The sequence below is a fragment of the Falco cherrug genome, chromosome 5, assembly GCF_023634085.1.
Source record: "Falco cherrug isolate bFalChe1 chromosome 5, bFalChe1.pri, whole genome shotgun sequence".
In the NCBI taxonomy this organism is placed as follows: domain Eukaryota; kingdom Metazoa; phylum Chordata; class Aves; order Falconiformes; family Falconidae; genus Falco; species Falco cherrug.
Window position 1 is genome coordinate 90,951,556 of NC_073701.1, and position 25,907 is coordinate 90,977,462.

At 37.6% G+C, this 25,907-nt stretch overlaps 1 protein-coding gene across 5 annotated transcripts in view; it reads right to left on the minus strand.

The window, feature by feature from the left end:
* The window catches only part of CPNE8 (copine 8), a 110,296-nt gene that overhangs the window by 46,626 nt on the left and 37,763 nt on the right, over nucleotides 1-25,907 (minus strand). For 3 of the 5 annotated variants that reach the window (XM_055711318.1, XM_027815414.2, XM_055711319.1), the window contains 4 exons: nucleotides 16,357-16,420; nucleotides 11,676-11,779; nucleotides 9,748-9,852; nucleotides 2,984-3,025 (listed from right to left, as the gene is read on the minus strand). In XM_055711318.1, coding sequence (XP_055567293.1) covers nucleotides 2,984-3,025; nucleotides 9,748-9,852; nucleotides 11,676-11,779; nucleotides 16,357-16,420 — 315 coding nt within the window. Of the gene's footprint in view, nucleotides 1-2,983; nucleotides 3,026-5,681; nucleotides 7,920-7,940; nucleotides 8,392-9,747; nucleotides 9,853-11,675; nucleotides 11,780-16,356; nucleotides 16,421-25,907 lie in introns of those variants that run through there. The other 2 variants (XM_055711321.1, XM_055711320.1) reach the window with 2 other exon arrangements.

Below are 25,907 nucleotides of genomic sequence, written 5' to 3' on the forward strand. Positions count from 1 at the left end.
AAAAAGTCTTCAGGGAGAAATGAAAACATCAGAGTACTGCTGATGTGCTGAGGTAAGGCTGCACATCCCCTTATTTTTCCTTCTGTAAGACCTGTCTGCAAGTACTTCCTTGATAAGGACACTCCACACAAAAAACCCAGTCACTCTGTTTCACACAAGTCAGCTTGTCCAAAGTAACAAAAACTACTTTTGTAACTTCTTATACCATCAAATATTTGGGGGTTTGGCACAGCTTTTCGAAGCAATAGAAGGTATCAATTAGAACAAGTGGTTTGTATTTTGACATTTTTTGTGCAAAAACTGGTTTGAGACAAAGAAATGTTTAATAACTAGTAGTGTTAATATTAAAACAGTCCTGTATTGCTTTTAGTCAAGAAATTGTTGAAAAATTTAGTTGTCATGTTGGAAAATAAATGAGAGCTAAGAATATACAGTTACTCTTAACAATGTAATTCATTAATATGACAGTAAGAGCTCAATCGAAAGTACCCTGGAGCTGTTTTTTCAAAGCATAGATAACACAGAATGGGGGAAAAGGAAAAAACCCCTCTAAGTCAAGACTCAAGAAGTCAGAGTCAAATTAAGTCAAGATTCAGAAATCAAGTATATATGCACAGTAACGTTGCCTTACTGATTGCAGAATAACCTGCAATACTCTGTATAACTTGCTTTGCTATCTAGTAGGCTCTCTGATGATCTTTCAAAGGTTGTTTCTGCCCAGTGTGCACATCTCTGGAGCTAACAGACTCAGCATAGTGAGGTGATCAGCTACTAACTATAACAATTGCTTATAAACAAAGAGTCCATCGCAGATGGAAATTAATATAAACAGGAACATTGTGCAAAAAATTGATAGACTAATTCTTTAAAGGGATCCACTTCAGAGACATTTGACAATTTCAAAGTTAAATTAGGCACTTAGGTTCTTGCTACCATCACTACTAAGTCATAGGCACCACCAGCTGGCAATTTATTCCATTTAGGATGGATTCAATCAGACCATTTTCCCCGGTAAGCTACTGAAGTAGCTTAAATGATTAGTTCAATCTAGTTGTCTGATTTTTACGTTGTCTGAAGTTACATGAGATGAGTGCTGTCTCATCTTTATGAGGAATTTAACATACAATATGTCCATGTTCTGCTGTTTCTAAATTCAGAAAAGGTAGAAAGCAAAAGGCAAAAAAAATTATCACAGAATTAGAATAAAAAGGAATACGTATAAATATTATCCTTCCCTTTTTGATTTTTAGATATTAGTTTTATAGCTATTCAGAGTGGGCTGTGCGCAAAAGCAGATAATCTTTCAAACTGTTTGGGAGAATCTAGGGGCTAATGATTGCCTGAATTCCACAGTATATTGAAGATTTCACTCAGAATTGCAGCTACATAATATTCTTTGTTAGATTTCTTTCTCTTCTTGTTAATCATACCTCAGTTTCAGATTTTGGATGAAATAGGATGGCACATGGGGTTTGATACATTAAAAAAATACAATTCTATTTTCTTTAACTTGGCAATATATTTTGTCATTATTAGATTACTTTAAAAAAACATTGTCGTTTATACACAAAAGTGTAGCTATATCACAGATTTTAAGGATCTAGCAAATCTAAGTGAGGAACAGAGGACATTAATAGAAATTCATCATTATAGTGATGCAGTGATTTTTTTGTTAACATGGCTTTGTTAATTTCAATCCTTGTATTTTTAATTACCAGGTAATGTTATTTTGTCTCTCCAGGGAATATCTAATCAAGAAGGATGAATTTACACTAGCAGGTATTTACAGAAGGTAAGCGCATGATAAGAATGCTTATAAATCACCAGGCTTCATGATGGAACCAAAAAGACAAAAGTATAAGCTGAGAAAGCTGAAACTGGTTTTGGACCTTGTCAGCAAGGAAATGAATGGCAGAACAGGATAAATTTGCCCATTATGATTACAAGATCTGTTGGGCCACAGAAGCACAATATCATTAGCTATAGTACTAGAAGCAAATTGCATTAGCAATATTAAAGACATTACTCTGTAATAATATTGTTTTAAAAATACAAATGTATGTGCATATCCATATAGATAAAAATATAATTTGAGAGCAAAAGGAAATAATTCAGACAGACCAACTTAAAAATAAAGAGAGATCAACATATTACATACAAGTTCTAGTACCATGATTCATGAGTACAGTTTCTAACCAAAGTATTAAGATACAAGCTCAAATAATTTTAAAAGGAGTATCAATCCAGTCTGATAAAAAATAATTCTATTTTCTTTGTCAAAATAAAGGCAAATTGAAAGGCTAATTTCTTCAGAAAAGAGGTACACTCATTACAGACAGAAAGCTTGAATAGTAAGATTGCTCCTCTTGAATTTAGCAACAGAAATTCCATGTACGTTCCACCATTCTCTTTCTAGCAACAAGCTATTTAAAACCCAGGTCTTCCAACTCTAGAGTTTACAACAACGTTTTGATGAAGACAGGCACGGAAATGAACATTCAAACCCAATGTGAAATTATGATAATAGGTAGTTTCTACATTGCAATATCTAGGCAACCATGAAGTAGCAATTACAGGGTCATGCATTTTATCATATTTGAAAAGCAATGGTTTATCAAGCAGTGTTTTAAGCAAAGGAAAGTAAATTATAAAATGGATTTTGCCTCTCTTCATACACGTACAATAACTGATGACATGAAGTTCACAAGACTGATTTTGCAGATCACAAAGCAGACTATCTTGCTTCTTCCATGTATCAACATGCACACATCATGTTTGAAATAGGCTAATACATCAGCATTTACCACAACTGCAAAATAAAACAGAATGATAGCAATACTTTTTTTTCAGTATCTGTGCCTCTGAATACTGATAAATACCATTCTCCAGACCTGTTCTGGCCCTGTATATCTACACATTTCAAAACACATATATAAATATGCATGGATAACCCTCAGGTTTAACAATAGATTTAATGTCTTACCTTCCATCTCTATCCCAATCATACACCTCGACTTTAATTGTCCTAAAAAAATAAACAACAAAGCAATACAAGCCTATTAAAACATATATTAAAATGTACCAGGTCCGCATTTAATTCTTGCATTTTAATAGCATATGGGTGCATCAGTTGTGCCAAATCCAGAAGGCAGAATTTTCCAGTCATTTCTCATGGGGCAGAAAATAGCAAGTCACTCAGGTTACCCTACATATTTTCATGAATTAATAGTAAAATAGAGTGGAAGCTAAGGAAACAATTAAACACATTGGAAGTTTAACCACTATATTTTAACCTGCTGATGCTCTGAATTTTCTGTGTTTTTTATAAAGAATCTTTAAACCTTGAAAGTATTATCAAGGTTTTTAAGAACATTAATGAACTGGAAATTATTGTGAAGCTTTCTTTGGTATATTCTATTATCTGGAAAAGGGTATCTGCTGCGGGGTAATAACATCTTACAGAAAAAAGTAATACATCCAAATTTGAGAAGAAGCATGCAGAGTTTGAGAGGGCCTTTGTAAAACAAAATTATTAAGCAGCACAGTAGAGAGTAAAAGCAACGTTCACACTACGAAGTAAAGCACATTTAAAGCAGAAAGGAATTCTACTCCATATTTTTGGTTCTTAAATGAAAATAGCTACTCCAGAACACAATCAAACTTCAATACGGTAGACAGTATTAGCCCCTTCTAAACACTGTGCAGTGATGAAAAATGAAACCTGTGTGGGATCACCCAAGATTTTGTGAAGGCCATGGCTGTGGCTGCAGATGAAAGAATTTATAGTTCCTTAAAGACTGCACCCTTCCACTCTTAAACTCCCCCCAGCTCTCAACAGAGGCTGCAGCTGCTTGGTTAACTGACCAAAGAGGACAGAAATCACAGCATTTTTATTTATTTATTTATTTAATTCTTACAAAGTCATCGAGAGAGTTGCTTAGTTCTTTCATCAGGCTACCCTAAATAACCATCAGATTATACAACATAACCATGATTCTGACTTCCTAGAATGAAATGAGACAAGCAGATTGTGGGGTGTGGGAGGGAACATGACAGAGGCAGGCTTTGGGTACCAGGCTTCCCAAACTGACAGATTGCCCTGGACACTGTGGGAATACTCACCCACCTCTTAGTGAGCTGTTGGGCAAGCTGGGTAACAAAATGTTGAAGTCTGCCAAGACACAAGTACTTAGTGCAAACAGTTTTTCAATAGGAAAACTAACTATAATTTCCTTTTAATCAGAATTGAAAGCCAAACTAGTAGATTATTATACAGACAAAATAATACATGGATCTATAATATTTTTTCACAGTATAAAACGGTAACTAGCAAATTTTCAGGGAAGCACCTCATGAAAAATGTTATGTATATAATGGATTCATACAGTTTCTTGAGCCCTTCTGATGAATCTGCAACTGGCTACTGTGTTGCGGTTTAACCCCAGCCAGCAACTAAGCACCACACAGCTACTCGCTCACTCCCCACCCAGCAGGATTGGGGGGAAGAGAACGGGAAGGGTAAAAGTGAGAAAACTCATGGGTTGAGATAGAAACGGTTTAATAATTCAAATAAAATAAAATAATAATAATGCTAAATCATACTGAAAAGAAATTAACAGAGAGAAATAAACCCCAAGAAACACAAGTGATGCAAATGAAAACAATTGCTCGCCACCAACCGATGCTCAGCCAGTCCTCAAGCAGTGGCCCCCTGGCCAGCCTTCCCCCCAGTTTTATTGCTGAGCACGATGTCATATGGTCTGGGCTACCCCTTAGGTCAGCTGGGGCCAGCTGTCCTGGCTGGGTCCCCTTCCAACTCTTTGTGCATCCCCAGCCTACTCCCTGCTGGCGCGGGGTGAGGGGCAGAAAAAGGCGTCAGCAATAACTAAAACATCCCTGCGTTATCAACACTGCTTCCAGCACAAATGCAAAGCACAGCCCCATACTGGCTACTATGAAGGAAATTAACTCTACCCCAGCCAAAACCAGCGCATGTGTGAATCTGGAAACTAAGACATGATACGGGAACAGTTTTAACTAAACGTATGATCCAAAAAACAAGGTCATGTACCTCCTATGCAGTACTTCACGTTTACAAGACTGTACCTCTCTTATGAAGAAAGGCTCAGAGGGCTGGGGTAGTTCAACCTGGAGAAGAGAAGGCTCCGGGGAGACCCTACTGTGTCATTTCAATAAAGGGGGCTTACGAGATGGAGACTTTTTAGCACAGCCTGTGGTGACAGGACAAGGGGAAACGGTTTTAAACTGAAGGAGGGTAGTTTCAGACTGGACATCAGGGAAAGTTTTTACAACGAGGATAGCGAGACACTGGCACAGGTTGCCCAGAGAAGCTGTGGAAGCTCCTGGAAGTGTCAAGGCCAGGCTGGATGGGGCTTTGAGCAGCCTGGTCTGGTGGAAGGTGTCCCTGTCCACAGCTGGGGCGTTGGACTAGATGATCTTTAAAAGTCCTTTCCAACCCAAACTGTTCTATGACTCTATTACACATATAAAAGCTACAAATGGAAGATGAATATGGAGATGAACTGTTTTCTTATGAGTAAAGGGAACCTCTGAGGACGGCTCTAACTATTCTTGCTTCAGCGATGACTGGGAAACAGACGAATGTAGAAAATAAAAGTCTCCCATGCACAAGATCAATCTTATTTTACATACTTACTTGAGTAGTGGATTTCTTAAGATGTAAATACTATAGAGCGTACTGTCATCAACATCATTAATGAAACAGGAAACATATCACGACAGAGATAGCATACTGTTTTATTTATCTCCTTTTACTACAGAGTGTACATATATGTAAATTAAACAATCAGTAATAATGAATCCTATCCAGCCTAAAATGCACGAAAATGGAACAGAAAAAATAACACCTCCAGACTTCTTATATTTTAAGAAACTACTTGCTTACTGTTATTCTTCAGAACAGTTTCACATGAAATTAAGTCATCAGGTCTGTGTTACTAATAGAGGGGATAGGAATCCAAGCAATTGCTTTATAATTTGCTTCCACAGAACAAATTCACGCCTAGATGTTTTTCACATTTTTAATGTGATATTCCAATATAGGCACAGAAGGAGTTGCTTTGCCTGGAAGTTTCTCTTTCTGACTCGGATTTAATGGCTCTGACCACACCATTTGCAACATTTCATCCCTCTTGTGGAATTTCAGTTTGTGGTTAAGTTACCTTAGAATGAAAACTGTTTAAAGTGAAAGCTGTTCTGTGGAATGAAGTTTTCTTGAGTCCAAACATACTTTATCCCACCAAGTATTTGACCCTTGAAAGGAGACCACATGCAATTTAGTAAAAAAAGCAGTATCACAGAGCTTTTTCCCTAGAGACCCATTATCTTATTTCCAAGTTTCAAAACCTGTTATTGTTAAGATAGACAGGACATGCTAGTAAGTTTAGATTTACATAAGGTTTAGTGGGACTTAAGTTTTTAATTGTCTTATGATTCTGTGTTCAAATAACCAAATCATCTCAGCGAGAAAACATGAATTATAAGATAAATCCTTAAGATTATCAAGATAAATTACTGAGAATGATCTTCAGACATACAACTTCAACAAGAACAATTCTTCCCTGAATACAGCTCCTCTCTTCTGAAATTTATTTCAAATTAAAAAGATTGATCACAGACCTTGAGTTTTACCTATTTTGCATGACATGCAACCTATTAAAAGGCCTTTCAAATCTTCACACACTGATATTTTGCTCTCTCTAAACTGCTATTTTATCTTAAAAGGACAGTTTAGAGGATGGGTTCTCTATTTTAGTTTTTAAAAGATCTAATTTACAAAGAAATCAAGGTTAGAGAATGTTGGGGTTTAGGGTATCTCAGTCTTAAAACTTTTATGCATAAAATAACTGTGTGTAAGTGCTATTTGAGAGCTCATATTAAAAGAATGAAAGAACAAAAATACTAGAGATACCAAGTACTACTGTAGTACTGAAATCCCATCCCTGTGATGGCTGAAAGCATACTGTATGATTATATAGTTTGAGAAAAATTAAGGAAATCCTGGCCTTTTCACAATGGAAAAGTGACAGAGCTCACTCAAGCATACACTAACTGAAGATTTAATCTCCCTGAAACCAGAATGAATGTTTACTGTGATATATTCCTACTAATAATATTATTCCTATCTATCACAAAACCCAGAGCACCAAAATTTGATCTGTGAGACTGTCATTATCTGAAAGAGGCTTCTGGGGTTTGTGTTTCTGTGTATTACCATGCTGACTTTAGGAATCTAATCCTCACCTTTAGAAAGAAAATTTTTCAAACAAACTTCCCCAGTCTCTGGATGCTTTTTCTGGACTATAAGCAGACACTAATTTGAATAAATATGGCAGCTAACAAGTATTTCTTAATCTGAAACATGTAGGCAGGATTATGTAGTTCCATAGAGCCTTTAAATTCCTAAGGCATTCACTGAGCACATTATCTTAAAAGCATTCAAAGTAGAATCAACATGAGAAAACAGTAGTTACACAATAATTCGAGGCATGCTATTACACTTTTTAATTCTCTTTTGGAATGCCACAATTATTTCAAAATGCCTCTACCATAATATCTTTTAAAATTATTATGAAAACATTTTTTCTTTAATATGATAAACAGTGCAGCGTCCAGAGACTAGCTTCATGAGCACCGTTAGGCTTATGCATTATGGACATGAACCCATATACAAGTTAAAAATTCTATTTTATTAGAATGAACTTATGAATTTGCTGTATTTCTATTGTGCCTAATTGGAAGAATAACCAACATGGCTGACGTCAAGTACTTCACAAGGAGAGTGTCAGCAACGTAGGAGAACCCTTTTTCCTTTAGTTTGATGGAACACAACATCAAGTACTGTAAGAGTTTCACAGATCAAATAAAGCAGCTAAGATCTGGTAGGAAAGATAGAAAAATGGCCGTTCCCCTGAAAAATCATAAAAAAATACAACTTTCCCCAGACAAAAAAAAGAAATCACAAGTCAATTAGCTTTTGACCTTTTAATAAGCGACTTATAAAGACAGATTTTTAAGTCTACTAATGTGAAAGCATTCTGCTTAGCTTAGTGAATATAAGCACTTCTTACTCTCCTGCTTCTTCATATTGACTACTGAGTTTCAGTCAGTTGATTCAAGAGTTGGTTTGTTTATCCCCTGGCATTAGCTAGTAAATTAAAAGTTCAAGAAATGCCTCCCCAGAAGACTAGGCTTTCATGGTAACCAATTAAAATAATTTTAGTGTACACATAAAATGAATTTTGTCTATCATCAGCCTGATAAAGAAATGCAATAGTTATGACATGGCAAAATCATGTACTACGGTAACATAAAATGTACATGAATGGATGGTAATCATGTACATGGAAGCTGAAAACAAAAATTGAGGTAGAAAAGTAACTACTTAAATTCCAAACTGAAGATTGTTTCAAAGACACACTCGTGGGAAAATGATCAATTTGAGCAAACTCTTAGTTAATTTCCCTACAAGCAGCAATATATTTCAGCAAAGGATTTAGCTTCTCCTGATGGGAACATTAGTTCATGGTTAGACAAATGCAATACTAAACTACTTCTTATTTTAATCAGTAAGATAAAGTATCTTATATATTTTCATATCTGTTATATAATATAACAAGATATGATCATACCGATCTCAACGTGATAAAATAAAACAGATGTTTAGGGGTTAAAGGCATTCAAACCAGACTTCTGACCTTTTGCCTTCGAAATACCCAGACCAGTACATTTTGCATCTCTCTAGTTTCCACAGTCTCTGTGAAGCTGAATCGAACCTTAGCACATCTATCCATCTATCTACTACATTCAGCTTACCTATTATGCATATTTTTAGTCTAGTCTTCATATATTTCCTTCACGTTTTTAAACTAAGTATTACACTATACACTGCTAAAAGTATTATGACTAATTGATAAATCTGTACTTCTTCAGAGTCTTACTAAAATAACTCCAGTACTCCAGATTCCAGGAAGAAGAGAGAAACTACCAGACATTTAACTGGGTACTTAATAATAACAGCAAGAGCTAAATGCATTTCAAAAACATGAATGGTGACAACAAGAAGTCATCAACAGGAAGTTAAACATTTTTCCTGTTGATATTATTAGATGTTAACATCCATTTTTAAGGAATCTAAAAATATCCATTGTTCCTCAACTAATTTGTTTGTTATTATTGGTAAAATATTGGTTAAAAACATGGTATTATTACCATGTTTTTCTAAGATGGATCCTTCTGCCTGGGATCACTGAAAGCTTCAAATCTGAAGAGATGATGATTAACTTCTGTGCTTCTCATCTACTTAATCAGCATCCTCTGACATTACAATGTCATGCAAGGAAGACACATCGTTATTGTCCTCCATTGAAACATTATTAAAAAATACTTGTGCACACTAGTAACAGTGGCCATTATTCAAATTGGTCTTTTCTTTGTAACCGTTTCTTAATCACACCAGAGAGACCAAAGAACTTTTTTTCCAGAAATCACCACTAACTTTTTCTACAGATTTACCATATTGACTTTATTTTCCTAAATTCTCTAATGTGATGAATAGTTTTGAATACATACTATCCTTTCAAAATGCTGATTAAATAACCTAAATAACATCAGGAACTGAATTGCATAGAAAAACTTACATATGAAAGAATACATGAGGTAAGGAGAAAAAAAGGTTAAGCTAAGAAAGCATAACCTATAGCTTACCGGTCATAGTCTCCATTACACAGTGCTCTGACAGAAATCTTGAATGCCTGCCACACCGGATTTAATGTATTTTTTATGACTTCTGTTTTGTGGCAGATTGTAAAACTGTAATAAAAAAGATATAATTTGTATTTATTTACTTCTTTTGTGTCATCAAACATGGAATCAAATGAGCTGTAATATGTATTCACTCATACAATGTCCAAGTCAAATTTCAGATAAGAAAAAAAGAAATGCAGTGAAATCAAAGAGAAGGGACAACTGAAGAGGACAGACCTGTTTGAGAGAGATTACAGACTAGGGTGCTAAACAACTGTAAGCCTAAAACATTTTTACCCAAAACTTCAACAAGAATTACAACCATTTAGTGAGTTAGGCAAGAGCAGTCTCCATCCCACTTGTTTAAACAGGCCTTGTACAGCCAGGAATCAGTCACCAGAAAGAAAATGGTCTGGTAAGGATTTGACTTCTGCTTAGTGGTTAAGAAACTGAGCCAAGGAAGCCATGGCTTTCTGATTCTTGTTCCCCATTTTATGTTTATGAGATTTTAACTGGGGCTGCCTCAGGTAAAACATATAAGCCTCTGTGAGATAACATGATCACCTTCTGTCAGGTGAAATACAATAAATTGTTTTAATGCATTTTGCTTCTCTAAATGATGCAAGATTAAAATAATTCTTTTGAATCCTCATCTTGGGGACTGAATTGTTCAAAAGAAAATAGGAGGCAAGGTCACTGGTGAAATCACTACTGAAATTCTACATACAGACATAACTAAAGTTGTCCTTTGAGGGAATACCTTCCTTATGTTCCAAAGGCCTATGTTTTAATCCTGGCTATGATTCAGAAGACATGCCTGAAGCTAAAAGACAGAAAAGGGAGCATCCTTTTGCCCATGGGTGCAGAGGTACTGCCTGAACCTCCTGTTGGAGGAGAGTATTCAGGAGAGCAATAAAGAATCAGTGGCTCAACACTCACCTCCGGGAAGGAAGCGGAGAAGCATGACAAGGCAAAGAGAAACAGCATATAGCACCACTCCCAGTAATGCCCAGAGAAATTCCACTTATGACCATAATGCCACTCGCAAAGGAGCTGTAACTCCTCCGGGCTTGCAATTTACGATACTCAGCTTATATTCAGGAAACTGTTCCTACAGTCTTCCTCCAAGAGGAAAAGAGCAGGAAACAGACACACATATACCTATATACAGGTTTATGTTAACTGTGCCAGCTGAGCTACTGAAACAAGTAGTATCCTACAAGTCTAGCCTTTGGTTTGATACCGTGTTATATGTGAGGCTTATCGGTTTCCAAGAAAACTTAATGTACCAGTAGACTGCCACAGAAGTAGTATGTTGACCAGAAGTTAGTATGTCAAGTCTTAGGAGCAGACTAAGAGTGATAAACCTATTTTAACAAATTAAAGTATGAATGCAGCAAACAGCCACTTGTAAAAAAATATATTTTAAAAAAATCATCTATTTAAGGTATTTTTTTAATCTATTTTCTACAACTTTGTCAAAAATATGAAAGGTATTTCCAAATTTGCAGTATGAAATGTTTTTATCTAAAACAATTTCTGAGAATTAGCATATTCTGCAGCTATTTTCTCTGAGAGTTCCATTTAATTTAAAGGCATACTGTATCTTAGCAAAGGTAACACTATTTAACTATTATTATAATTAACTTTCATCGTGCTCTATATTTATCATACATTCCACTCTTAAAACCTTTAGTTGCCATATTTGATCTATCTGTTACAATAGTTTTATCCCTATACTGCATAACATGATATACTTAAATCCAACAAACATAAAAGAAACACAGCTTAATCTGACAAATATTAAAAAAAATGAAATCTATTTTACCATCTGCATATAACTAAGTTGCCTACTGTTTAGCAGCAGAAATACTTAACAGGCACCTTACCTGCCATCTTCATTGCTTCGATGAAATACAAGGAAAGGATCTGATTTCCCAAAGAAGTCCTTCTTGTCTAGTTTGTTCGCACAAAATTGCATTAAAACTGAATCCTGAAATGGGTAATACAGAAAAATTACATACAGCATGCAGTTTACTACACTAAAAAAGAATTAAAACCATTGACTAACAGCCATACAAAAAGAAAACAAAATAAATGAGGGTATCTGCCTTCTAGATGCCCTCTACATATTTACATTCCTGCAATGCCCTTATAGTGCAGTTTGAACTGCTGCAACCAAGAATTCCTTTGTAGGGGTCTGCAAAGGAAGGATAGATTTCTATGCTAAATGCCTCAGGATTTTTCTAGTATTTTCTGATATCTAAAATTGCATTTTGAGGGAAGTAGATGCACAGGCAAGGAACGCATATTAGAACTAATTTTAAAAACTCCAGTGAAACACAACCAAGACTTGTTCCTTCAGTGACTTAAACCTGCAGTTGTCTGCTCCTGCTGTCTGTAAAGCAAATGGCTTAGCAGCTTGCTATTAAGAGTCTAGAAGCTTTAAGAAAATGAGCCTGGAAGATACCAAATAACACCCATTCTGATGACAAATAAGGAGAAAAGTTTCTTTGCTGTTGTCAGGCAAACTGCTAGTCACACATGATCACCTCTTTGTGAAGAGGTAAGAATGTGAGAAGGATTATAAATGCAAAGATAAACCTGCAGACTCACCAGCTAGCTGGGGTGGGGTCTGCTGGGAAGACTGTTTATACAGGTCTACAGATGTAACAGCAGCAAGAGGGAGACTAGGAAAAACATGGGCTCACCACTGAGTGGGGAAGGGGACCATGTGACAGAGGACATGGAAAAGTCTGTGTTTCTCATAGCCTTCTGTCTTTTGGTCTTCACAGGTAAGATTTGCCTTCAAGAATCTTGGGCACCTGAGACCCACACCTGAGGAAGTCTGGAACAAGGATGACTTGCCCTTGGTATAGGAGGACCAGGTAAGGAAACATTTAAACAGACTGGACATACAGAAGTCCATAGGACCTGATAGAATGCACCTGTGAGTCCTGATGTAGTTGGCCAACGTCACTGTGAGGCCACTTTCGATTATCTTTGGAAAGTCATGATGTTCAGGGGAGGTTCCTGAGGACTGGGAGAGAGCAAGTGTCACTCCTGTCTTTGAGAAAGGGCAAGGAAGAGGATCCAGGCCAGTCTTTTCTCAATGTCTGAGAAGATGATAGAGCAAATAATCCTGGAAAATATTTCCAAACACATGACAGGCAAGAATGTGGCTGAGAGCCATCGTTGTGGATTTACAAAGGGGAAATTCATGCCTGATCAACCTGAAGCTTTCCCGTATGAAATGCATGGCTCAGTAGATGAGGGGAGACTAGTGGATGTTGTTTATTCTTTACCTTAGCATGGCCTTAGACACTGTCTCCTAGAATATCCTTGTTCACAAACTGACAGAATTACAGATTTGATAACTGGACAGTGAGGTAGACTGAAAACTGGCTGAACCGCTGGCTTCAAAGGGTCAAGATCAGTGGCACAAAGTCCAGCTGGAGGCCAGTCACTAGTGGTGCATCCCAGGTGTCAAAAATGGGGCCAATAATATCAAACAGCTTCATTAATGACCTGTATGATAGGACAGAATAGATCCTCAGAAAGTTTGCAAACAATACAAAACTAGAAGGAGCCACTTATACACCAGATGATGGTTGTGCTGCCATTTAAAGGCACCTGTACAGGCTGGAAAACCTAACCAACATGTACCTCATGGAGTTCAGCTGAGGGAAATGCCAAATACTGCACTTGGAGGGGAATAACCCCATGCACCAGTACAGACTGCAGGCCAAAAAAGTGGAAAGCAGCTTTGCAAAAGAGGACTGGAGGTCTTGGTGGACACCAAGTTGTCCAATGTTCCCTTGGCAGCAAAGAAGACCAATAGCCTCCTGGGCTGCATTACAAAGCGTGCTGAAAAAAAGTTGGAGAAAGTGATTCAGGACTGGTGAGGCCACTCCTGGAGTGCTGTATTCAGTTCTGGGCTCCCCAGTACAAGAAAGACGTGGACATGCTAGAATGATTCCAGAAAAAGGGTCAGTGAAATGATTAAGGGATTGGACCATCTCTCATATGAGGAGAGGCTGAGCGATGGAATTATTTAGCCTGGAGAAGAGAAGACTCAGGGGCATCTTATAAATGTGTATAAATATCTGATGAGAGGCAGTACACAGGCTCTGCTTAGGGGTATATAGTGGAAGAACAAGTGGTAATAGCCACAAATTGAAATCCAGGAAATTCCATTTAAATAAAAGAAAAAAAATTACTGCGAATGTGGCAAAACACTGTAACAGAGACTTTCTGCTTGCACATACTCAAAACATGATGGCATCATCTAAGAAGAGCAGAAGGGTTGACCTAGACGATCTCCCAAGGTCTCTTCCAACCTCAGCAATTCAGCAATACTAAAAATCTTTGTCATTTTGAACATGAGCTATAAAAGTTTAGCAAAAAATCTCAGAATGTCAGATAACAATTAACCCAAATACTACATAAACTTAGGTAGGAAAATATCACAGAGGAAGTATGTGACAGCTGATGAGGTAGTGCAAGAGGCTGTGTGGGAGAGTATGCACATGAAGGAACATGACAGAGAATGCAGGAGAGAGAGATTGAGTCCCAAATAATTTCTAAGCTCTCCTCAGTGATTTTGAACTAGTCGTCATATATGTAAAATTTGAGTGGGGTGAATCTGGAAGAACATGAAGGCCCTGGAAGGCACCTAGTATTTGTCTTCATTAAAAGGGAAAGAAAAAAATCCCCCCCCCCCCCCAAGTTTTCTGATTACAGATTTAATAACATATTTGTCACTTCTAAATATGTTTGTTACAACTTAGATAAAAATACTGGTCTTGGAAGACAAACCCAGAGTATCAGGAAAATATTGTCTTTAGTCTTTTTTAAGGTAACTAACAAATGCTTGGGGTGATGGCAAACACCTCTTAAGAATGGTAGGAGCTTAACTTCTTAAGAAATGTAGAAGTACGATTTGTGCAGGAAAGCAATAAATGATGCATCCATTTTGTCATCTGATAAAGGTGTGAACATTCTGATCATGTACTACGTACAAAAGTTTAAGCCAATGTAAAACAGAGGGGAAAGACAGGCATATTCTATGATCATACTTATTCATTTATACCAGTAACATGGGAATTTCCTACTGCTAAATGGCAGTTCAATGAGACTGGGTTGGCGCACCATATTAACGTTAGCTGTGCAGGATTGGCAGGTTGCCGGGAAAACGTAAATAAGATTGGAACCTGTGTGCTATTCAAATATACCACTTTAGCAGAGAAATAATACAAAATTGACTAAGTTGGAAATAAGGTACAAAATTAAGGACTTCTTTTTACTTCAAATATGTAATAAACTTAAGGAAATAAGGCCTAAACAGATTAGCTATTGGTTATATTAGTAAAAAGCGAAACATGACTATTGTCTATGTAGAAAAAAATTAACCACTTAATGACATGGTATAAAAGTTAGAAGTTATACATAAGGCAAAGCATTACTTCCTCAACACCATCAAATTACAAAAACTAAGCCCCAGAAACAAATCTTTTCAAGCCTCAAGGTATTGTTGTAGCTTTATATATCTAATCTTGTACTCTCCAGATCCCCTGTACATTCCCATCACGTCTGATACTATTGCTTTCCTCATTTCAGATTTGCTACCTTGCCATTGCAAACTCTTCAAGAGATACACCCTACAGCCCCATCCAATACATACCATGCTTTGACAAACTGCCCCCCTCTCAAATTCCAGCCAGTCTTTCCCACCCCATACCTATCATACTTGCTATTCTTTCTTCCAGTCTGTTTCCCTATGATTTACAGATAGCTGCTAGTTCATTCCATGCTGGGAAGCAACTGAGCTGGCCTGACTGTCAGGTGTCTTCTGATCATTAAGCCTCTTCCTCTGTCGAGTCCGCTTCTCCACGAACCCCAGGAGAGGGAGGAGCAGTGAAACTACTGGGGAAGGTCATGACCACACCAGGTCTCTCCCCTTAACCAGCCAAATCGTCCACTGCCCTCCCACCCCCCAGTATTCTTCTGTTTTCAACTAAATAAGTAGGCATCTGCCACTAACAGGCCATGGAAATCTTTACTTTCTTTACAGTTTAAACTCATCATTTATGGTGATTCCTTGAAATACCTTACTATTTTTTCCAGTAAATATTAGTTTCACATTTTTAAAATAAATTCCTTGCTATTAGCATAAAATCTTTTAATGATAAGGGTAAAAATCCAAAATACTTTGATGTTCATGTAATGTCAATATTCCATAATGGAAATATAATTCCATGGCTGAAACAAATGGATCATTGTTAAAAATTGGACACCAAGAGATTAAAATGTAATTAAATACTTGAGAAAACAAAAAATAAATTTAAAATCCATCTAAGAATCAAAACCTTTATGGCTTTGTATTTTTTTTGGCTTCTTCCTTTTTCTCCTGTCTAAAACTAAGAGTAACTGATAGGAAAGACGTATCATAACTTCTTACATATATCACAAAATGCAAATTTATACATTATACCTCTGACAATCTGGTGCAGTGTAAATCACAAAATAATTTTCATTTTATTTTATAATAAACAATAAACACACACTTACTCGGCAACAACCTAGTTCCTCTGCTGTGACTATGACTGTTCCACATTTCTTCCCAGGAATTCCACTGCAAGAAAATACAACATCACCTCCATTCCTTAATATCACTCATGAAAGTTACAGGTGACACAGATAAGCAGAAGGTAAGCTTTCAAGTCACAAAACTGATGGCATGCCATACAGCTTCCCCTTTCTGTCACTTGTTCTGTGTAAAAAAGTTGGTTTATCCTAAGTGAATTGGTAAACAAGACACGTATTTCTTCTAACAAGCAAGAAACAAGTTTCAATTTTAAAGGAAATGGTTGAAAAAGTTTAAATAGGATGAAATAACAGTATCAAAATTTTATTTTCCTTCTCCTTCCTATTGATGTTTTAGAGATGACTCTACAACTTACTGATTTGTGAAAAGCATCCTTTTGCAAATTTTCCTTAAACCAAATTCCTAAAATATATTTAATACTATATGCCAGCCCTATTTTACAATATTTATTCTGAAATGTTTATGAAGACACATCATAATCTCACCATCATGTCTGATACAGTAGTTGCAAAGTAAATTATAATAATTATAATTCACGCAGACAGCAATCAAAACATGCTGCTGCAACACCAGAAAGCACAAAACAGATCCTTAGCATAAAGAATAATACAGGAACATAAAAGACACACATAATCTGATACTATAATATGATACTATAACCGGATAGTATTCAATGCTAGTAGCCTTTGGGGGGCGGGGGGGACACGGATGACGGTGACAGCAGAGGGAAGTACAAATATTAGGATGCAACTTTTTGCATGATGCTATACTATTAATGAGAAGTTCTGCAATATCCTAATATCTAGTAATGTGTCCATTAGCATACACCTTGGCAATTACTTCTAGATTTTTTTCAAAACTAATGCTATTGCTTATGCTCATTTTATTTCTAGTTCTTTATTTCTTTACTTCTTTCTTGAAAATAATTATTTTAATAAAATTACTTTCCAAGAAGACATTAAGGTAAAATTGTATTTTCAAATTGATCATATTTTTTAGGTTTTTCTAAGAGAACTAGAGGGCACTCATGTTCTTCTGTTATGACAAAGCATTAATGTCAATATTTGCTGTTGTTCTTATTTTACTTAATAAGTTCCTTAATCCTTTTGAAATTTTTGTACAATGCTCTACAACTTTAGAGAAGTTTAGCAAGACTGGTAAAATAAAGAACTGGTGGGAAAACAGTTCTTAGAAGAAGTTAAAAGTTTAGAAATTATGAATAGAGGAGCAAATACCACTGCAAATTTATGCAAGCTCACTGAAACTCTTGTTTAGAAGTTGATGTTAAAGTCTATCCGGCATACATCAGGAATCCTGCTCCTATACTGCTGCAGTCATTTGCTGGTAATCAGAGTGCTACATGACTGCTCTCCTGGACGTCCTCAGCGCTACATGGGAAGTTTGAATTTCACGAGGAAAATAGCGGATAGGGAAACTATTCAAGTCTTTGTTGTGAAATTTTAAACAACAATTTCAATACATACAAAACTCAAGGCGCTCTTCCATTTAATTTGGTATGCTTTATAAACTACAATAAGACAAAACAGAAGAATTTTCTTCAAATAACAGAAAAAAAATAATCTGGTCATTCCAAATGTTACACAGCATGATTCACAGTTTTATCAGCATCTTCAGATCATATGGGTTTAAATCTGCCATGCTTCAACAGCTCAAGACTGAAAATTACCCAACTTAGTCTCTGTAGCAATGAGATATTGAAATTGAATTCTCAGATTTCCAAAAGATGAAAAAGCTGTGTTTTTTCTTTTGAACAGTACTACTTAAAGCTTCAAAAACTTCTGAAATTTGGTAGTAACAGCAGTAGCAGAAATGACTTAGTGATCAGGGTGATATTGACCTTACATGGTAAAATGTTTCAAGGAACAAATGACCGTGACCCCGTCTTTGACAGGGAAGGAAGAAATAGAAATGTCAGAAGTGTAAGTAAAAAACCAGAAGTTCCCAGCACTACAATTCTGTAGGTTATGCCAACACAAATGGAAAGCACTGGTATCAGAATTACCATTACCTGAACCAAAATTCTTCCTACTGAAGTATTTGAGGCCAGTTATCTGTGCCATTAGGGACATATTTGAGACATAGTCTGGGCAGGGACAGTACTTCGAAGTAAAAGCATCAAGCATTTGGTATGAAAGTCAAATACATTTATCCCACTTCCAAAAGATTATTGTGTCAGATGCTAGATTGTGAAAAATACAACTCTGATCACCTCCTGAAGAGCTGGAGGCCTGAAGTAAAATGCTGCTAAGCAAGCCCCATTTCTGACAAACTGGTCACTGAGCAGTTGCCATTTGATAGAGAACCTTGTGCACTCTGCCTGCAGTTATAACACACGGCAGATAATGCCTGCCTGTCTCAGGCTGAGATTTGCACATGAAGACATTTTTGGGAAGACATGCTTTACTTCATCTTATGAACGTGAAGGCCAAGAGATGCCCAGCCCCAAGAGATACATGTGTCTGGGATAATCACTCTGAAGGATGGGGGAAACTGGAGAGGCAATCCCCTGAAGATATTTGGGCGGTATGTAAGAAAAAAAAAAAAAAAAAAAAAGGAATTCTTGATTGTTGAGCAGACATGACTATACAGCGTGTACCTTTCACGTCTGAGAGCAACTTGGGGTAAGGTTTGGCTTGATGTATTACCAAGGTTCTCAAGGTCATGTGCCTTATAAAAGAAGGATAATATTACCATCATGGCTGGCAAATAAGTGAAATACTTAATAAGAGTAGCACAGAACTTCTCTACAGAACAGAAAGTTTTCATTATTCAGGAACTAAAAACTCTACCAAATGACCTCTGCAGTTTGTGATGCTATTAAATACAAACTTTGTATTCTTGCCTTGAGACTACATGCAGGAAAAAAGTACTGGACCGTTTGCAGACACTAAAGTGTTTGTTCTCTTACAAACTACCTCACAAACAATACATTAAGAAAGAAATTCTTAAATGTGAAGTCAGCACCCTGACAAAAACTTCAGCAGTCACAGATCATTCTAATGGAAAGACCTTTAACCAGCAACAATGCCTTGTGAGAAAATAATAAATTAATTTCAAGCTGATCTTATTGTATGAAAATACATCACTCAGACATTCAGCATTATGGACCAGACCTTCCAATTGAAATACTATTATTACCTTGAAGATGAGCATGTAAAAGTTCCACTTGTTTAAATCCAGAACGCAGTGCCACTGCCCATCCTCTTTAGCTTTAAGGAATAGCTAGTATTGAGCTGCCCTTGAACTGGTTCTATAGCACTGAAGTGACAATATAGAGTTTACGTTTATTTGAACCAATTTCTCAGGGTAAGTTTCTCTGGAAAGAGTTATAGATCAGGGTTTGCGGAGTAATAATGAGGCAATCTGTACTGCATAACCATTGTCAACTCCCAACACTCAGTGCTAGTTATCTAATACTCAGATATAGAAAATCTACCAGTCTAAGTGTGAATAGGGTGCAAACTGAATAAAAGAAGATAAAATACGAGGAAGATGTACATTTCAATTGGTTCTACTAGTTTGAGAGCCCAGAACCTGTAGGTGTTCTACAGTGGTCACCTCTTTTTGGACAGTATTTGAGGGAGCAAATAATTTGACTGTTAGAGGAACTGAACAGAAAGCCATCATCAAATGAAAGGTCCTCAACAATACCTGCATGTATCTAGGCAAGATACAGTCTTGAGGAATAATTATTGTCTCTTTAGAACAAACGATTCCATGACTGAGACACCACATCTACAGCACCTAGAGAAGTTTGAAAGGACACTCTGAAGACCACTTGGGCTTTAACAAGGACTGAAAGGAGGACCTTTCCTGACTTGGTAAAAAGTCAGAAAAAGATGAAAATTTATTTGGGAATTCAAACCTGAGAGTTTAAACCTCCAATTTTGCAAGCTGAAACTGCAATGAGGCAGAGGATGGAACATCTTTCAGACCATTCAAAAATTTACAGTCTTAGCTCTGAATTTACAGAACCTAGCCCTCTGCCAGTCACAACCACAAATAAGAGGATAGGACAAATATATAGGAAGTCCCAATTCCAGTGTTCAGATGTTTTTCTATCAATTATGTTCACAGCAAGGTGACAGGAGAAAGAACTTCCCAAAATAGGCCAGCTGGCTCTAGTACAGCCTCATTAGCAGGCAATGGCACTCAGATGTGAATAACTAGCACAGAATGCTCATTAAGCTTTGCGGTGGCTCTGCCTCCTCATTAAAGGGAATCCCTACAGGAATGCACTTTTAGTAGGTCCTGAAAGAAGCACTGCTCAGAGTTATAAACGTGGCTAGCATTTTCTGTTTAGTGAGACAGAACAGGCAAATATCTAATTCTGAATAATGTCTGGGAAGGTGATGCTCTCTTCAGAGAAAAATAAAGCTGTATCATTTTTGGAAGCAGATACATCTGCACCTCATCCTTTCATGCTGGGGCACACAAGGCCCATCTGAATAAATCTTACACACGGAGCTTGTTTTGAGAAGGCATTTAATGAATCTAGTAACCCAATAGGTAAAGAGAGTAAACATTACTGTTAAAATGTCAGATTCTCCATTTCACCTCCTTTGTATGAATAGATTTATTTTCCAAGAGAAATTATTCAGAGCAAATGTTCACCTCTGTACCTGGCCAGTCTGTAAAATAAAGTGCAACACTGAAGTGTGTTCTTGAACAAAACTGCTCATAGTCACAGGGATACCAAGCTACTGCACTACCATACCAGAAGCAAGAGTCTTCTGTGACAGACTGCATCAAATTCAAAGACCTTAATGGTGGCAGAAGCAGAGGGAGGCTCAGGAGACATCCTCATATACGCCAGGACCAAATACTATTAGGTTCATGCCTCAGCGGCGTAATCTGCTGGTGCTTATAAAACCAATGAAACTAAGAGTCATGCCTGTCATGAAGGCAAAGAAGAAAAATGTGCATGTATATCCACTTTTGCATTCACCAGGAAGGCTAGTAGCAAGGCATGTTTCCGCCTGCCTGACAGACCACTGCAATGGTGTCACTCTAGGCTTGAGATGTTTTACCTTTATTTTGATGAAGGACAAGAGTATCCTTTCATGCTAGACTTTCCAAGGGAACTTTCCCTGGTGATACACAATCTGACTGGGAGTTGGCCAGCTCACGGCAGCCATGGAGTCCTGAATCTCATGAGGCTTTTGTAAATATCCAAAGCAGATAGATCTGAGGTTTAAGCTTAAAGTCTTTCTCATTTTTATTTTGAAAGAATGTCAGAGCATACTTGAATGCCAATCAGAAAATGGAATTCATGCTTCTCAAGCTGCTGAAGTACAAAAAGTGCTACTTCAGTAGGGTAGCTGATTGGGACTAAAACAGCACTGGGCATTCTCTTCTTTGTACATCCATCAGCAGAGAACAGAAAAGGCAAAATGTTAATGAACTTCAGAAATACTGTGAAGAGAAAAAGCTCTCTGATCTTATGTGACAGATCATAAAGAACATTCAAGTTATGTGAACGAGAACTTGAAATTCTAAAGAGAATGGCAAATTTAAAGCAGTAAATGTCCTTAGGAATGGAAGACATACAATATTGTCAATTTAATTATTGTTACTTGAATACTGAAAGACATTAAACACACACCTATAAGCAAACAATACTGAAATGCAATGCAATGGTTTAATGAAAAAAAATAAAACAACAAATATCTCCTAGACACCAAGGTATCCAGACTTCAGAGAGTCCAGAGTGAACAATCAACCAGGAGCAGTCATCTAGCCACAGCACTGTCAAAAGAACCAATGACAAAATAAAACCTGAACACTGGGAAGAGCGGATAAAAAGTCATGAACACCTTCTCATTAGCATTAACAAATATCTACCCATACCACATACACAAAAAGGAAGGTATATTTAAAAATCTTTCAGGGGGATAACTGATTTGGGTCCATTTAGTAGCTGCCATGTAACAGAGTATCAGAAGCCAGACCTGAGCAACGCTTGTTCACCCAAAAGAAAATGTATTGCAGGCCCACACAATTGTGAAAAAATTTAAAGACCTTTCTGCTATAGAGTCTTCACTGATATATTTTCCTTTCTCATAGCTAATTTCAAACTTTAAAATTCATCTGTTACTTACTTCAGACTTTAGTTAACCTGTATCAAGTGATAAAAAACTGCTGAATGGATGATTTTTAATCTATACATTTAAAATAAATTTCAGGAATTTTTTCAGAAAAAGAAAGCATAGCGTGCTGAATAATTTACCATTCTGAAGACAGAAAGAACTATAAAGACCTTCAAGAAATCAGTAAGATTTGTCTTAATAAATAGGTATTGAAAGTCTGCATCTTCTTCAACCAAATCACCACAGGCTTGCCATAAAGTCAACTGACAACTAGTCAAAACAGTCAATGGAGTTGCAACAACACAGTTCGCTGTGGCAGTTAGCATAAGTTAGGCCTAGACAGTGAAAAGGAAGGGAACTTTTATTTTAGTAGAAGTAAGCAAAACAAGGCACCTGTTGTCCCGATTGACACGGTAGTGTTAGCGTGCTCAAGTAGTGAGACTATGTGACCAACCTGCTCACCATCAAGAACTAAAAACATGTCCAGAACAAGTGGAGAGTGTGTGTCCCCACCCCATGGTGCTGAAGCTCTCCTAGGACAACCCTGGTAGGAGCTGGCAGGAGCTGTTTCTCTAATTGGGTTACTGGAGTTCCCCCACCTGCCTTGTACCTCCGTGCTCCTTTGTGGGTGTGAAGATGGGACTTCAGTGGGCTGATGGCTTTCCTGGGATGGGTCTGGAAGTGGCCAGGGCAAGGTACTGTTTGGGCTCCCCCACCTGCCATTGTGCCTCTCTTTTCCTTTGCAGGCATGCTTTTTAATCACATAACCAAACACACCTCTTTTATTATGCCACTTACTATACTTGACCTGAAGGCTATTTCCTGACAGGTTTCCAGAAATTTAATATCCAGAATGGAATTAAGAAGAGAATCACGAGACACCTTTGTCTAATAACCACAATATTTGCTGAAGTTAACCATTTAGTATGATTGTATTAGAAATATGACCATCTGATTTGGCATTGTTTGTTTATGCAGGGTTTTTTTGCAGGAGCTAGATTACAATTCGCAGTTTCCTACTGTTCTACAGTAGCCATAATCTATTAAACAGTAATTTAACATTTGTGATACTGATGCAGTCAATTTTAGAGGGTTTTTGTTTGGTTTTTGGTTGGTTTTTTTTCTCTTGTTGGTTGTTTTGGGGTTTTTGTTAACCCTTTTTTTAGTGTTAAGTTTTAGACAATATTTCATTGCAGACAGCTTGTGATTAGCTAGTGAAATTGAAGGACATCTTAAAAGTTAAGATTCATCTGCAAACCTTGATGACAAGTGAAAGTGACGGCTTTAAAGTACCTTTTTTCTGGACAGTTTTTCAAGTAACTTAAGGAAGCGATACAGCGAAGGATTACTACTAGCATATATTGTTACTGTCTGCATAGGTATGTTTTTAAGTTTGAATAGTATGTTTGTGAGATTTCTCCTGAGTTATACTGCAGATACTGAAACCTGCCTCACTTGCAGAGTTGAAGAATTTATTTACCCTTAAAATGGTATAGTTCTCAGTATGCACAGCCCTACCAACGCAGAAAAGGGAAATAATAAGGAAGATGCAGTGGTATTAATAGAATTGTTTACAGGACAATTAAGCTCTTGCTTTAAAAATAAAGAGTGTAATAAGTACTGGTATAGTCCTTGGGGAAGGAAGGTGAGAAGGGCAGGAGAGGTTGTGGGGCATGCAGGGAAGATTACTAAGGACTTGTCATAAAGACAGAGTGACGGCGATCAGGCAACTGAACTGTGTTTGGAACCCCTCAAAATGCAATAAGTAAACATATTTGAAAAAAAATGCAGAAAAAATGCATTTATTACTAACCTCAATTCTGTATATTAAACGGAATATAAATCATATTGTTAAAGAATGCTGCCGCAGTAACGATCACAGCACTGTATTGGGTTTGCATGGCAAGGTTTTGGCAGCAGGGGAACTACAGGGGCAGCTTCTGTGACAAGCTGTTAGAAGCTTCCCCCATGTCCAACAGAGCCAATGCCAGCCGGCTCTAAGAGCGTCCCATTGCTGGCCAAGGCTGAGCCCATCAGCAATGGTGGTAGTGCCTCTGGGATATCATATCTCCAAAAGAGGCTGTGGCCCCATGGGAAGCCCATGCTGGAGCAGGCTCCTGGCAGGACCCGTGGACCCATACAGAGAAGCCAGGCTGGGGCAGAGGTGCTGGCAGAACTTGTGACCCCATGGGGGACGCAGGATGGAACGCTGTTCCTGAAAGACTGCACCCCATGGAAAGGGCCCACGCTGGAGCAGTGTGTGAAGAGCTGCAGCCCATGGGAAGGACTCACATTGGAGAAGTTCACGGAGGACTGTTTCCCGTGGGAAGCACCCCCACTGGAGCAGGGGAAGAGTGTGAGGAGTCTCCCCCTGAGGGGGAAGCAGCAGCAGAAACAATGTGGGATGAACTGACTGCAGCTCCCATTCCCTGTTCCCCTGCACTGCTGGGGTGGGAGAAGGCAGAGCAAATTGGGAGTAAAGTTAAGCTTGAGAAGAAGGGAGAGGTGGGGGGAAGGCATTTTTAAGTTTTGGGTTTATTTCCCTACTCTGACTTGTAATCGCTTAAATTACTTTTTTCCTGAAGTTGAGTCTGTTCTACCTGTGACAGTAATTGGTGAAAGATCTCTCCCTATCCTTATCTCAACCCATGAGTTTTTTTGTTATACTTTTTCTCTCCCCTGTCCAGCTAAGGAAAAAAACAATAGAGCGGCTTGGTGGGCACCTGGCATCCAGCCAGAGTCAAACCACCACAAGCATTCATGAAATTCAGCAAGAGAACTAACAGCTTACACTTGTTACAAATCAATTTGAAACATCTGCAGTTGGCTGTAAATTAGGGAAGCTAAACCAAAGGCCTATTTTGACGAAATGCTAAGTGAAAATGCTTTGCAGACTTTTCAAGTTTTTTCGTGTTATTCAGTTTGTCAGCATGAGCTGTATGATAAACAAGTCCTGCTGAATATCTTAAATTTTCCGTCGTACAAAACCCAAATGATTGGAAGACATTTACAGACAGAATTTTGTCAAGGCTAATGGACTAGAAGGGCATAATTAGAGGAATGCCTCCCCGCAAAGCAGTGCTAGCCAACCCCTGAGGTTTATGATTCAAAGGATTTGTTTCAGGTATGTGTAAGTCTCAGAAATTCAAGAAGATTAAATCCCATTAAAATGTTTTCTAAACTTAAAATATAATTAAAGTTTACCATAGTTTTTGTAATGGAAATATTTCTTTTACTTCAAAATAAAGCTATTATGATTTCATAAGGACCATTAGATCACATAGTTTTAATTTAAATCAGGGGTCCTCAAACTACGGCCCGTGGGCCAGATACGGCCCCCCAGGGTCCTCAGTCCGGCCCCCTGTATTTACAGACCCCCCCCGCCGGGGGCTGGGGGGGGGAAA